Genomic DNA, 15814 nt, shown 5'->3' with positions numbered 1-15814 from the left:
AAAGAATTATTCTCTTGTCCTTTTTTCATAATATTTTACAGTCATGTTTTTAAATATTTGATGATTTGATCCATCTGATAATATTTAGTGTATAATGTGAGATAAAGACACAGTTTATTTTGAAGTAGCCTACTACTTTCCCCATCACTATTTAGTGAATAATCAACTCTTTTAAAATGACTTAGAATATCATATTTATCAAATATTAAATTCATTTACATACTGGAGTCCTTTTTATGGTTTATATTGTTTTCATTCATTAATTTGCCTCATAATCTTAATTTTTAAAACTGTAGATAACATCTTTATAATTTGGAAGCAACCTTTATCTCCTATTAGTGTTCCTTTTAAATGTTTATTGACTATTATTATTCATTTTATTCCAGATGGATTTTAGAATAATTTCATTAAATTATATAATTTTTAAAACTACGAATTTTCATTGCAAAGATAGTAAATTTGTTACTTATTCAGGAAGATATTTATTTATTTATTCATTCATTTATTTATTTAGAGACCGAGCCTTGCTCTGTCGCCAGGCTGGAGTGCAGTGGCGCGATCTCGGCTCACTGCAACCTCTGCCTCCTGGGTTCAAGTGATTTTCCTGCCTCAGCCTGTCAAGTAGCTGGGACTACAAACATGCACCACCACACACAGCTAATTTTTGTATTTTTTAGTAAAGATGAGGTTTCACCATGTTGGCCAGGATGGTCTCCATCTCTTGACCTTATGATCCACCCGCCTCGGCCTCCCAAAGTGCTGGGATTACAGGCATGAACCACCACGCCAGGCCAAGAGATTTAATTTTTTAGTGAGTTCCCACAAAGAAACACTGTATTTCACTAAGTTTTTCTTTTACTATACCCACTCTCTAAAGTATCTTGAGGTGTTTGTATTTGTGTGTCAATCAGTCAAGAATATTTATTGATTGTCAATTATCCATTAGTTAATAAGGAAGTACTCATGCAAAGTTCTGGAGTTATAATTATAAAAAATTATGTGTGTGTGTATATATTTGTAGATATATTATAGGTAGTCTGTGTGTGTGTGTATGTGTATATATATATATATATAATGTAATCAATCAGTCTCTACACTCATGGAGCTCAAATTTGAGTGGGGAAGATAGACATTAAAATGAACTGTTGCAAATAAGTATATAATTACAAAGTACACAGTATTGATGGGAATTTTGTTTATTTGTGGTGTTATTAAGTTCTGATCAGAAAAATGCCTGTTCACTTGAGACTGTTCAGCCAGGAGCAGCATATGCAGGCCTCCTGTTAGATGATCCCCTTGCCGCTTGCAGTGAACTTAACAATAGCTGTCCATGAAGGCCTTCCTTGAAAGTGACGTGAAAAAGAAATACTAACTTTTCTGTGTGATATACTCATCTAAATTCCAGAGGCCTTGGCTTGGCATCCATCCAGCTCTTTGGCACAGACTGCCTGCAGTCCCCTACATTTGACTCTGTAATGTGTTGGTAAATGTTAGCTGTCTGATGGGGAAAAAGATCTAAATTACAGAGCTTGCCAATTTCTGTGGAACAAATATTTCTACTGTATTAGTCCATTCTCACATGGCTATAATGAACTACCTGAGATTGGGTAATTTATGAAGAAAAGAGGTTTAATTGACTCACAGTTATGCAGGCTTAACAGGAAGCATGACTGGGATGCCTCAGGATACTTACAGTCATGGCAGAGGTGAAGGGGACACAAGCACGTCTTACCATGGTGCAACAGGAGAGAGCTAGAGAGAAAGGGGCAAGTGCAACACACTTTTAAACCATCAGATCTCATGAGAACTTACTATCACAAGAACAGCAAGGGGAAAGTCCACCCCCATGTTGAAACCCCGTCTCTACTAAAAATACAAAATTAGCTGGGTGTGGTGGCTCATGCCTGTAATCCGAGCTACTCGGGAGGCTGAGGCAGGAGAATCGCTTGAACCTGGGAGGTGGAGGTTGCAGTGAGCCAAGATTGCACCATTGCACTCCAGCCTGGGCAACAAGAGCAAAACTCTGTCTCAAAAAAAACCCAGAAATTTATTTTCCTCCCACAAGGCCCCTCCTCTGACACTTGGGGAGTGTAATTGGAGATGAGATTTGGGTGGGGACACAGAGCAAAACCATATCATCTATTAAAGATAATTTCAAGCCGTCATGCAGAATTCCTTCAAAGATTTCTCTAGCCACCATTATACTGAGCTTTAAGACTGAATCTGTCTCAGAGGAGATATCCCTCACGGGGTGACCACTCCCCAAGGCACAAAAAGAAGTGACCTAGCAGTTTTCTGACACAAACGCATGATTAGAGCCCCCCAAACAGCTGCTAAGCCAGATGTAGTATTAAACCCCTTCTCCCTAACAGATCCAAGGTTCAGTCCTCTGGCCACTGCCCCTCCCCACCTCCTTGAAGATTATGCATCATTAATCTCCAATCTTCTCTATTCCTCAAGCTCTTTGGAAGCCAGAATGACTGCCATTCCTTCCACTCTCTTGTTATGCATATATTATGCCATAAACTGAAAGCTTTACTTTCCTCAAGGGGAACATTTTGAGTATGAATACCTTATTTTAAGAGTTAAAACAAAATTTAATACTTTTTTGCCCATTTTTCTTCTTGCTGTGATAGTACTATTTTACTTAAGGCAATGAAGATGCTGCTGATTGACCAGGGAAAGGATCAGGAGTCCAGACAATTAAAAATATTAATATTTTAGAAAGCTCAGTCTACTCTACTGCTTATGGTCAATGGACATCTTTCATCTGATGCCCATAAATTCGTTAACAATATCACATCATTTAACTAGTGTCTGTATTCATTGGTTAGAACGTGTGGTACATCTGTGGAGGGAAGTCTACTTTTATTGTACACAGGGAAGAGAGGGAAGAAAGCATCAGGAAGCCTTCTCTAAAGAACCACCTGATTGGGTCACCAGGAGAATGTTTGGGGGAGCTCTAATTAAGCCCTTTGTGTTGAAAAACTGCTAAGTCACCTTTTTGGTGCCATGGGGAGTAATCACTCTGTGAGGGATGCCTCCTCCAAGACACAGATTCAGCTTTAGAGTTCTGTATAATGGCAGCTAAAGAAATATTTGACAAGTGAAGCAGAGAATGTTCAGAGAATGGTTCTATCAGGATCCCTCATTCTTCCTCTCTTAGGTCTCTCTTCTGTTGTCTGTCATAGAGATAATAAAATGAAGTGCAGATATACCACAAGGGACTTGTCTCCATTTTGTGGTCAGTGGAAGGTATATTGGCTATCCTAACATCTAGAATTCTCTTTGGATTTTGGGCCATTTTATAGGTGATGTAAATAGACTTCCTGAGGATATTCTTTGACAGATTTTCTGAAGATGTTCCATAGTGGCCTCCAGGGTAAATCTGAGTCACTGATTGATGTGAACTTGGGGTTCTCATTTCTTATGCTCTTTTAACTTACGTGGGGTAGATCAAATTAAGTCCTCTTGACAGCTAGGATTTTATTATTAAAACAGTAAAGCCTATTTCTAGCAATGCCACAGTGAGGATAAAAATAAAACCAAAGTTGTATCTTTTATTTATTTTTTCCCTGATCCTTCCTGGAGGTAGGTTACTTCTTATGAATGTGACTCTAAAGACATTTACCATCTTAGAGGTAGGTTACGTCTTATGAATATGACTGTAGAGACATTTGTCGTCTTATGCAAAAACAAACAAACAAACAAAAAAGAATTGGATGAAATAGGATAACTCAGATGCCTGCCCTACCCCAGGCCACATAGTTATTGACCTGGAGAAGGCAATAAAGGACAGTGTTGGATCTTAGCAGGACTCTGAGATAATCAGCGAACCCGTGTCAAAATAGTGCACCCTGCTGACTTGGCAAGTCCTTCAAGTTTTTGGTACTCAGTTTATTGATGTTAGAATAGAGGATGGGTTAGAGGTTGTTGAGTTCTAGAGTTCTATTCTTGGATCGTGTACAGAAATGGTTCACCCTCCCAAGTAGGTCAGTTGAACATTTCCTGACTTCTTAAACTTTGGGATGGCCTTTTTCTTCTTTAAATTACCTTCATGCAAGTTTTCTAGGCCTTTATCATGCTTGCCCTGATGAATTATTTGTGCATGTTGCTCTGCTATAGAACATTACAAGGCATTAGTGGATAAGAGCAGATAAGAGACAAATGAGTTAAGTGCGGAGACTCCTTACATCAAAGCCCATGGTCCTGCCAGACTTTCCTAGGTGTCAAGGTGCCGGTTATGGCAGATTCTTCATCTTGACTCTAGGCACCCTTCTGTACTCCAGGGCTCTCAACTTCTCCTTGTCCTCTGCGCAGAGCATGTAGGAACTTCTGGATTGTTTACAATTTGTGGAGATTTCTGAAGCTGTGTTCCATTGAGGAGACACTGGGTGGACAAGAATTTTACTTGCGTCTTCTCTAATTCCTTCTTTCCCCTACCAGGATCTACTGGGGACAGAGGGGGACGGTTATAGGGTTTTTTCTACTACCTAAAACAGAAAAGTACATTTTTAAAGAAGAATATCCTTGCTATATATGTAATACAATTGGGGAGCATTTTAAAGGATTATTATCTTATTTACTATCCTATGGTTTTATTTCCCTTCATGTGTTCTTTTCTAGCAGTATTTGCATTTTTGTTTTTTCCTGATACTATAACTAGTGCATAAAAGTTTGAGGAACATAATATTTACATACTCGTAAAGTGTTTCCCTACAAATAACTTATTAATTGCAAAAGAAAAGAAAAGTAACTTTTCAGTAGTGAAACCTTACAGACCTACCTTAGCCAAGTTCTCAAAGTCAATATCATCTTAATAGGACAAGCTAATATCATATATACCCAGATGTGATGCACTGAGAAGGATGTGGTATTTCAGCCCCAAATGCATAACTTAAACCCATTTGTGAGAAAGTATCAGACAGATTCAAATCGAGGAATATTTTACAAAATAACTGCCCTCCATTCTTCAAAAACATAAAAATCACAAAAGATGAAAGAAGGTTTATGAACTACTATGGGAGATGAAAGGAAACTAAACAGATATGCCAGTTAAATACAATGTATAATCTTGAATTAATAAGACAGTTGGAAGAATTTGAATGTAGACTGTAAGTTAAATGATAATACTGTATTAGTGTTAATTTTCCTGAATTTGATTATTGTGCTTTGGTTACTTAAGAGAAAGCCCTGTTTTTCTTAAGAAATAACACAGCAGAGAACTAAGGGATAAAATGGCATGATGACTGTAAAATAGTTCAGAAAAAAGAAATGTCTGGATGTGGAGAGAGTAAGAAAGCAAAGTGGGAAAATATTAACATGTACAGGAAGCATATACAGGAGTTCTGTATACAATTATAACTTTTCTGTGAGTTAAAGATATTTTGAAAATAAAAGGTGAAACAGAGAAGAAAGAAAACAGGCTCCAGGAGCACAGGTTTATTGTGTGGCTTCTCCTTCCACTGCTCCATGGAAATGACCACTTCTGATGTCATTGATACCCAATTTGTTGCTAAATCATTAGACATTCTTCAGTGATGATCTTATTCAACCTTTCAAAAATAGCTGGTAATGTTCATCATTCTCTTCTTTTTTAGCTTGCTCTTCCTGTGACTTTCCTAACAACTCACTTCCCTTTATCCTTTTATAACCAGTATCTTTGAGGGCCCTCTTTGCCATCTCTACACTTTAAGTGTTGGTGTTTTTTGGAATGTTGTCCTAGGCTCTCTTTCCTTCTGAGTCTGTACATTCCTCCTGGTTGTTTTATCTCCCCCATAATTTGTAGATCTAGTTCAGGTTGCTCTTGGGTTTCAGACTTATACATGCCATATTCTGTGGTTCTCTCCTTTGATTATTCCTCTGGGCATATCAAAATCAACCTACTCCAAATTTGTTATCTTTCTTACCTTCCTTGATCCTACCCTGGTTTCCCCCAGACCTGGTCATTTTTCATTTTGTCTGTCTCAGAGAAATGTTGCCAAGATCATCCATTACTCATATCGGAACCTGGACTTGACACTTCTTTATTCTTGCCTCTCTATAAACATCTTCCTCTTTATAGCCGGAATAAACATGTAATAGGATCCATCTAAAAGTCTTGCATTGGTCAGTCAGCCTACATGATAGAGCCCAAACTATTGAGCATGGATATGATTCTTCATTATGTAGCTTTAGCTTTCTTTTCTTCCTTTATCTGCTGCCACTCTCACACACTCTTTTCTAACCATCTGAAATTCTTTCAGTTTCTCAAAGATGCTGGATTACATTTTGATTTTTCCTCCAAGACCTTACATGTATTGTTCATCAGCCTTATCATGAACCCTACTTATTTCTGCTACCTGGGAAACTTTTTTTTTATGGGGCTTGCTCTTTCTCCCTCTCTGTCTTTTTTTTTTTTAATTATACTTTAAGCTCTGGGATACATGTGCAGAACATGAAGATTTGTTACATAGGTATACATGTGCCATGGTGGTTTGCTGCAGCCATCAGCCAGTCATCTACATTAGGTATTTCTCCTAATGCTATCCCTCCCCTAGCCCCTTAGCACCCCAGCCCCCGACAGGCCCCAGTGTGTGATGTTCCCCTCCTTGTGTCCATGTGTTCTCACTGTTCAACTCCCACTTATGAGTGAGAACATGTGGTGTTTGGTTTTCTGTTCCTGTGTTGCTTGCTGAGAATGATGGTTTCTAGCTTCATCCATATCCCTGCAAAGGACAAGAACTCATCCTTTTTTATGGCTGCATAGTATTCCATGGTGTATATGTGCCACATTTTCTTAATCCAGTTTGTCATTGATGGGCATTTGGATTGGTTCCAAGTCTTTGCTATTGTGAATAGTGCTGCAATAAACATACATGAGCATGTGTCTTTATTGTAGAATGATTTATAATCCTTTGGGCATATAACCACTAATGGGATTGCTGGGTCAAATGGTATTTCTGGTTCTAGATCCTTAAGGAATCACCACATTGTCTTCCACGATGGTTGAACTAATTTACAGTACCAACAAGAGTGTAACAGCATTCCTATTTCTCCACAGCCTCTCCAGCATCTGTTGTTTCCTGACTTTTTAACGATCACCATTCTAACTGACATGACATGGTATCTCATTGTGGTTTTGATTTGCATTTCTCTAATGAACAGTGATAATGAGCTTTCTTTTATGTGTTTGTTGGCTACATAAATGTCTTCTTTTGAGAAGTGTATGTTCATATCCTTTGCCCACTTTTTGATGGGTTTGTTTTTTTCTTGTAAATTTGTTTAAGTTCCCTGTAGATTCTGGATATTAGCCCTTTGTCAGATGGATAGATTGCCAAAATTTTCTCCCATTCTGTATGTTGCCTGTTCACTCTGATGGTAGTTTCTTTTGCTGTGCAGAAGCTCTTTAGTTTAATTAAATCCCATTTGTCAATTTTCACTTTTGTTGCCATTGCTTTTGGTGTTTTAGTCATGAAATCTTTGCCCATGCCTATGTCCTGAATGGTATTGCCTAGGTTTTCTTCTAGGGTTTTTATGGTTTTTGGTCTTACGTTTAAGTCTTTAATCTATCTTGAGTTAATTTTTGTATAAGGTGTAAATAAGGGGTCCAGTTTCAGTTTTCTGCATATCGCTAGCCAGTTTTCCCAACATCATTTATTAAATAGGGAATCGTTTCCCCATTGCTTGTTTTTGTCAGGTTTGTCAAAGATCAGATGGTTGTAGATCTGTGGCATTATTTCTGAGGCCTCTGTTCTGTTCCATTGGTCTATATATATATCCGTTTTGGTACCAGTACCATGCTGTTTTGGTTACTATAGCCTTGCAGTATAGTTTGAAGTCAGGTAGCATGATACCTCCAGCTTTTTTTTTTTTTTTATTAGGATCGTCTTGGCTATACGGGCTTCTTTTTGGTTTCATATGAAATTTAAAATAGTTTTTTCTAATTCTGTGAAGAAAGTCAATGGTAGCTTGATGGGGATAGCATTGAATCTATAAATTACTTTGGGCAGTATGGCCATTTTCACAATATTGATTCTTCCTATCCATGAGCATGGAATGTTTTTCCATTTGTTTGTGTCCTCTTTTATTTCCTTGAGCAGCGGTTTGTAGTTCTCCTTGAAGAGGTCTTTCACATCCATTGTAAGTTGTATTCCTAGATATTTTAGTCTCTTTGTAGCAATTGTGAATGGGAGTTCACTCACGATTTGGCCCTCTGTTTGTCTATTATTGGTGTATGCTTGTGATTTTTGCACATTGATTTTATATCCTGAGACTTTGCTGAAGTTGCTTATCAACTTAAGGAGATTTTGGGCTGAGACGATGGAGTTTTCTAAATATACAATCATGTGATCTGCAAACAGAGGCAATTTGGCTTCCTCTTTTCCTATTTGAATACCCTTTATTTCTTTCTCTTGCCTGATTGCCCTGGCCAAAACTTCCAACACTATGTTGAATAGGAGTGGTGAGAGAGGGCATCCTTGTCTTGTGCTGGTTTTCAAAGGGAGTGATTCCCGCTTTTGCCCATTCAGTATGATATTGGCTGTGGGTTTGTCATAAATAGCTCTTATTATTTTGAGATATGTTACATCAGTACCCAGTTTATTGAGAGTTTTTAGCATGAAGGGGAGCTGAATTTTATTGAAGGCCTTTTCTGCATCTATTGAAATAATCATGTGGTTTTTGTCATTGTTTCTGTTTATGTGATGCATTAGGTTTATTGATTTGCGTATGTTGAACCAGACTTGCATCCCAGGGATGAAGCCAACTTGATCGTGGTGGATAAGCTTTTTGATGTGCTGCTGGATTCAATTTGTCAGTATTTTATTGAGGATTTTTGCATCGATGTTCATCAGGGATATTGGCCTGAATTTTTTTTTGGCATTGTTGTGTCTCTGCCAGGTTTTGTATCAGGATGATGCTGGCCTCATAAAATGAGTTAGGGAAGAGTCCCTCTTTTTCTATTGTTTGGAATAGTTTCAGAAGGAATGGTACCAGCTCCTCTTTGTACCTCTGGTAGAATTTGGCTGTGAATCTGTCTGGTCCTGGACTTTTTTCGATTGGTAGGCTATTAATCACTGCCTCAATTTCAGAACTTATTATTGGTCTATTCAGGGATTCGATTTTTTCCTGGTTTAGTCTTGGGACAGTGTCTGTGTCCAGGAATTTATCTGTTTCTTCTAGATCTTCTAGTGTATTTGCGTAGCGGTGTTTATAGTACTCTCTGATGGTAGTTTGTGTTTCTGTGGGATCAGTGGTGATATCCCCTTTATCATTTTTTATTGTGTCTATTTGATTCTTCTCTCTTTTCTTTTTTATTAGTCTAGCTAGTGGTCTATTTTGTTAATCTTTTCAAACAACCACCTCCTAGATTCATTGATGTTTTGAAGAGTTTTTCGTGTCTCTATCTCCCTCAGTTCTGCTCTGATCTTAGTTATTTCTTGTCTTCTGCTAGCTTTTGAATTTGTGTGCTTTTGCTTCTCTAGTTCTTTTAATTGTGATGTTAGGGTGTTGATTTTAGATCTTTCCCACTTTCTCCTGTGGGCATTTAGTGCTATAAATTTCCCTCTATACACTGCTTTAGCTGTGTCCCAGAGATTCTGGTACATTGTGTCTTTGTTCTCATTGGTTTCAAAGAACTTATTTATTTCTGTATTAATTTCATTATTTATGCTACCTGAGTAACTTCTACTCAGATTCAGATCACAGCTTCAGGGTCACTTATCGTGTGCAGCATGTCTCATTCTCTGACATCCTGTGCATCAGGAACATTCTGTACTTTCTGTGGCACACACTTATCACACGTTTGTATCAGTCTCTTGCAGGTGTCCTCACTGGATTGTCAACTTGAGAGATCAGGTCTGTCTACTTCATAGCTGCAGCCCTAGTGCTTAGCAGACTGCCTGGCAAATAGTAGATGCTTAATAAAAAATTTTGAATGTATGAATGAGTAATTGTAATCCATGGCAAAAGCAGATATTAGAGAACCTTACTCTTATTATGCATGTACATTTGCCTACTGATTCATTACAACTTTGTATTATAAGGAATCCTAGAAGACCATCAGTCCAAAGTATTAAACACTGCAAGTGATTATCTGGCTTTTGTCTGACTCTTATAGTCCTTTACTCTATTTTGGCTGCAGTTACTTTAGCATGAGCTTGCTTTCCATAGCTTGCACCAATTGATTTGTTCTTTGCCTTGAAGCATCAGAATAGGTCTGTTTCCTTTTCCATGTTTTAATCATTCACATAGTTGGAATCAGCTAGCCTGCATCTTTCTACTCTCAGCCTTCTTTTCTTCAGCACAAACACCTCCAATTCCTTCAACTTTTATATGTGAAAAGTTGCCTTAGCATAGAGCATGCTATTTTGCCATTGTCCCTTATAAAGAATGGCATCCATAATTTGACAAAACATTCAGAACATAGTGGAAGAACAATGTGTAATCATGACTGCATTAACCTGGCTATTAAATAGTTTGCATACTGATGAGGCTAAATACAGTGATCCTCTAACCTTTGCTTCTACAAATATTATTATTAATAGTGATTATAAGAATTATTATCATACCTAACATATATTGAGCACATATAGTATAATAGAGTAAGCACTTTTCACATAGTACTTTATTTGGTACTTAAAACTCAATGAAGTATGTAGTAACAATATGCCTTTTTAACAGATGAGGAAATAATTTGCCCAGGCAACTAAGGAGTGATGGTTCCAGGAATGGCTATAATATACTGCTAAACTGTTACTAGGTTTTGTCTTGACTGATGTCTTTCAATCAGTTAATTTTAGTACTTAAAACTCAATGAAGTATGTAATAACAATATGCCCTGTTAACAGATGAGGAAATAATTTGCCCAAGGTCACATAACTAAGGAATGATCGTTCCAGGAATGGCTATAATATACTGCTAAACTCTTACTAGGTTTTCTCTTGACTGATATCTTTCAATCAGTTAATTTTAGGCTCTGATGTAAAATGGTTTTAAACAACATGATGTGTGATTACCTTATTGTAAACCGTGGAATTTTTGTTAGATAATCGATATCTAACATCTTAAAAGATTTCAGTAAATTCAGATATTGAATTCCTTGTTTATGTAAACATGCAGTTACCTCACATCACCAAAAAGTTGCATTGAGATGACAGAGACATAGAAAAATAATTATTGAAAATTTCCATAGTGTTCTCGAGGGCAGGGAAAGCATTGTGACTGACACAACAGGAGTGGATTTGGGGATGTTATGAGTCATACAGATGCAGAGGGACCATGAACTCTTTTTGAGTTGAGGAGCCCACATCCCCCATAGAAGCAAAACAGAGGATTCAAAAAATGAAAATTTCCAAGAGAACTTCATAAAGTCACCAAAATTAAAAGCAGAAGTGGGTCCAAGAGCAGTCAGCCTATAAATTAGTTCAAGTTCTGTGGAACCACTAATCCTAACTTTTTGGTAGCTGCCTCCGGTCTTTGCCTCCAGAATCAAGCTGTGTTTTCCAAACAGAGCTGTGTTACAGATATTCCCAGAGCAGGCAGCAGGCCTGAGAAACAGTAAGGCAGCTGTACACTGGTGGCTGCTTTGAGAATTGGGAGAACCTGTCCCCAGAAATCCTGTACAATGCACTCCTACATGAAAGTCCAGACTCCAGTCTCCCCTCCTTCACCAGCACTACTTCAGCCAGGGCTCGTTGAACCAGAATCTTCCATATACCACCAGAAAAATCATGGTTCTCACTAAGGCTAGAAAATAAATTTCTACTAAAATACTAACCAATCTAGTATCGTATTTTGCTTACAAGTATGAGGATATGACCAGGAATTTTCAACTACTCGTAGAAATTGTCCTAAGTAAAGAAAGTGTAGGATTTCTCTCAAGGAATTGAGTTACTACATGGTTCAACACTGAAAAAGAAATTAATATAATTATTATTTTCATGGCATAAGAACAGGCTAATGGAAAAAAAAAGTCAAAGTTCTTGAACATTAGATACATTGAAAACAAATCCCTCAGTAGATGAGTTGACTAGCAATGAACACGGAATTGACTAACTGTTTGAGTAGGAGGAAGAGAAAGATGGAAATATTGTAGGGAAAAATATGTGGGTTAAAGTGACTAAACATTAGCTCACCCTCACTCCATGTTATTTTTGTATCAGACAAATAGAACATTTATTTTCTTTTCAAATAACAGTGAAATAAATACAAAAATTGACCATAATAAAGCCACAAGGAAAATCTCAATGGATTCCAACAAGTAAAAATCACACGGCCCATAATCTTTGAACTACAATAGTCATTAACCTGGAAAGTAAAGTAACAACGACAAAAAAAAAAAAAAAAAAAACCAATCCCAAAATATCTGCTCACATTTTTGAGTAAGAGATAACTAAAATCAAAGTTCCAAATTAATTTAATATGAAGCACAGTAAGAGGTTTGCTGATCAAAAGAGGTACTCTATGTACTTCTAGAAGTATATTTTTTAACCCAAGCATATATGTGTAGACAGTGCTTCTGCTATTAAAAGTAAATGAAGTTGAGCTACTTGAATAGTAACAAGTAGATATCCTTGCACAAAACTGGAAAGGCTTTAAGATCTTTAAAACTTTAAAGAAGTTTAATAATTTTAAGTTTTTAGATATTGCTTTTTGGTAAATATTGAATAAAAATATTTTAAAGTTGCTACTAAACTTTAATCTTTAAATAACTTAAGCATATCTGAATACTCTCGAATTAAGGCAATATAGTATTCTCAGTGTGTTCTGAATGATAATGAAAGCTTTATAGTCAACAGGATTATCAGCAATAGAGAGATAGAAGTAAGTTTAATGTGCCAAAAGCAGTTGCAACCAAAGCCAACACTGAAAAATGGAGTATAATTAAGCCAAAGAGCTTCTTCACAGCGAAAGAAACTGTCATCAGAGCGAACAGGCAACCAACAGAATGGAAGAAAATTTTTGCAATCTACCCATCTAACAAGTCTAATATCCAGAATCTACAAGGAACTTAAACACATTTACAAGAAAAAAAAAACGATCAAAAACTGGGCAAAAGATATGAACAGACACTTCTCAAAAGAAGACATTTATGTGGCCAAAAAATATATGAAAAACAGCTCAACATCACTGATCATTAGAGAAATACAAATCAAAAGCACAATGAGATACCAACTCATGCTAGTCAGAATGGCGATTATTAAAAAGTAAAGAAACAACAGAGGCTGTGGAGAAATAGGAACACTTTTATACTGTTGGTGGAAATGTAAATTAGTTCAACCTTTGTGGAAGACAGTGTGGTGATTCCTCAAGGATGTAGAACCAGAAATACCATTAGACCAACAGTCCCATTACTGGGTATATACCCAAAGGATTATAAATCATTCTACTATAAAGACACTTGCACACATATGTTTATTGCAGCACTATTTACAATATCAAAGTCATGGAACCAACCTAAATCCCCATCAATGATAGACTGGATAAGGAAAATGTGGTACATATACACCATGGAATACTATGCAGCCATAAAAAGGAATGAGATCATGTCCTTTGCAGGGACATGGATGAAGCTGGAAGCCATCTTCCTCAGCAAACTAACACAGGAACAGAAAACCAACACCACATGTTCTCGCTCATAAGTGGGAGTTGAACAGTGAGAACACATGGACACAGGGAGGGGAACAACACACACCGGGACCAGTAAGCGGTGGTGGGAAGGGGAGGGAGAGCATTAGGACAAATAGCTAATGTATGCAGGGCTTAAAACCTAGATGATGGGTTGAGAGGTGCAGCAAACCATCATGGCACATGTATACCTAGGTAACAAACCTACACATTCTGCAATTATATCCCAGAACTTAAAGCAAAAAAAGAAAGAAAGAAGAAATGTTTAATGAAAATATGATTTTGAAAAAATAATAATGATAATGAAAACATTATTGCATGTGTTGTCACCTCAGTTTTCATCATCTCACAGTTTAATTGGAATATTAACTATACTTTGTGTATTTTTGAAATATTTGCTTATAAGAATATCTTATATTAGAACGTATTATAATAGTATGTAATACAAACGTATTCTTAACTAGTCAAAATCAATTATTGATATCTTGCAATTTTTTGGAGTTTCTGAATCAATCTTGAGTTCATATGTTTTAAACAACTATTATTCATTTATAAACAATGTAATTTTTTTAAAGGATTTGGAAACATCTCACCACGCACAGAAGGCGGCAAAATATTCTGTATCATCTATGCCTTACTGGGAATTCCCCTCTTTGGTTTTCTCTTGGCTGGAGTTGGAGATCAGCTAGGCACCATATTTGGAAAAGGAATTGCCAAAGTGGAAGATACGTTTATTGTGAGTATGATAGATATTTAACTACATATATTTATTGTTTGATTTTTTAAAAAATTATATCTTTTCTGTCACCTCAGATACAATTAGACATTCAATTATTAGGGCTTCCATAACAATTTATATGCATCTCTACTGGCATGTAACTCACTGTTTTTTAATTATTTTTATACTTAATCTGAATGAATAAATTAATGCATGAGAAAAACTCAAAAGTATAAACAGAAAAAAGTAGGAATTCAAAAGTCTTAGATTCAAATTTCTTTTACTTTTTTCTTTTTCTTTCTTTTTTTCCTTTTTTTTTTTTTTTTGAGACAGTGTCTTGCTCTGTTGCCCAGGCTGCAGTGCAATGGTTCAATGGGTGCAATCTTGGCTCACTGCAACCTCCACCTCCCAGGTTCAAGCAATTCTCGTGCCTCAGCCTCCTGAGTAGCTGGAATTATAGGCACCCGCCACCGTGCCTGGCTAATTTTGTATTTTTTAGTAGAGATGGGGTTTCACCATGTTGGCCAGGGTGATCTTGAACTCCCGACCTCAAATGATCTGCCCATCTTGGGCTCCCAAAGTGCTGGGATTACAGGCTTGAGCCACCGTGCCCAGCCAGATTTAAATTTCATATGTAGTGTCTCCTAGCTATATTCTCTTAAACTAGTTATTATCCCATCAAACCTACATTTTCTTATTTGTATAACTTGAATAATGGTACTATGGAGGCATCACTCTGAGGGTAGGTGGCATTATAAATTTAACTTTAACATAAGTAGTAAATGACTGACTGTACTTTATTATTTTAAAATTTGTTTTGATACCCTTAGAAAGCCCCTTTGGGAAAGATGTAGTCTAAATAACAAACATAATAAAGGTGATCATATAACTTAATTCAGTAATGCCATTGATAGGAATGTATCTACACAATGTAATTTAGGAGAACCAAAGGTGTAGAATACATGGAGATCTTCAAATTGTATTATAGTCAACAAAAAATGAAAATGCTTTTGTTAGAATTTTAAGTGAAAAATAAGAATACTATGATGATAAGCTTGAGTTCTTGGAAGAAAATTATGGAAAAAGTAACTGTTCCTGTTAGAGGGTGGGATTATAAAGGATTTGTTACTTCTAGCACCACTGTTGCAAATAAATTTTGTTCATTGTTTAGTAATGTTTTATACTTTCACACAAAGTTCAACAAAATATTTACATTTAACTCTACTGATGAAATAAAATATCGAGTATTGTTTTCTCAATTTGGATTACAGTTCCAGTTTTAGCACTAGTCATGTTTCAGATTTAAGATCAAAGTTAGATCTCAAGCATTTTGTTCAACATTGTGTTGAAATAGAATAACACAGTTATTCCAAAATTGGAGTTTTATTCTTTTTTTATTATACTTTTATTTAAAAAAATTATCTGTTTATATTAATCAAGAGGGCAGATTGACGGCATAAACATGGTAATGTTGAATTCTTTGTTCAT

The 15814-nt window shown here is 36.5% G+C and overlaps 1 protein-coding gene across 5 annotated transcripts in view; it reads left to right on the top strand.

Moving 5' to 3' along the window:
• The window catches only part of KCNK2 (potassium two pore domain channel subfamily K member 2), a 200641-nt gene that overhangs the window by 118869 nt on the left and 65958 nt on the right, over positions 1-15814 (top strand). For all 5 annotated transcript variants that reach the window (XM_055379003.2, XM_063708610.1, XM_063708612.1 and 2 more), the window contains one exon: positions 14184-14344. In XM_055379003.2, coding sequence (XP_055234978.1) covers positions 14184-14344 — 161 coding nt within the window. The remainder of the gene's footprint in view (positions 1-14183; positions 14345-15814) is intronic.

Source organism: Gorilla gorilla, chromosome 1 (genome assembly GCF_029281585.2).
Source record: "Gorilla gorilla gorilla isolate KB3781 chromosome 1, NHGRI_mGorGor1-v2.1_pri, whole genome shotgun sequence".
NCBI lineage: Eukaryota > Metazoa > Chordata > Mammalia > Primates > Hominidae > Gorilla > Gorilla gorilla.
Note: the sequence above shows the minus strand (reverse complement) of the source record. Positions and strands in the feature narration are given on the sequence as shown.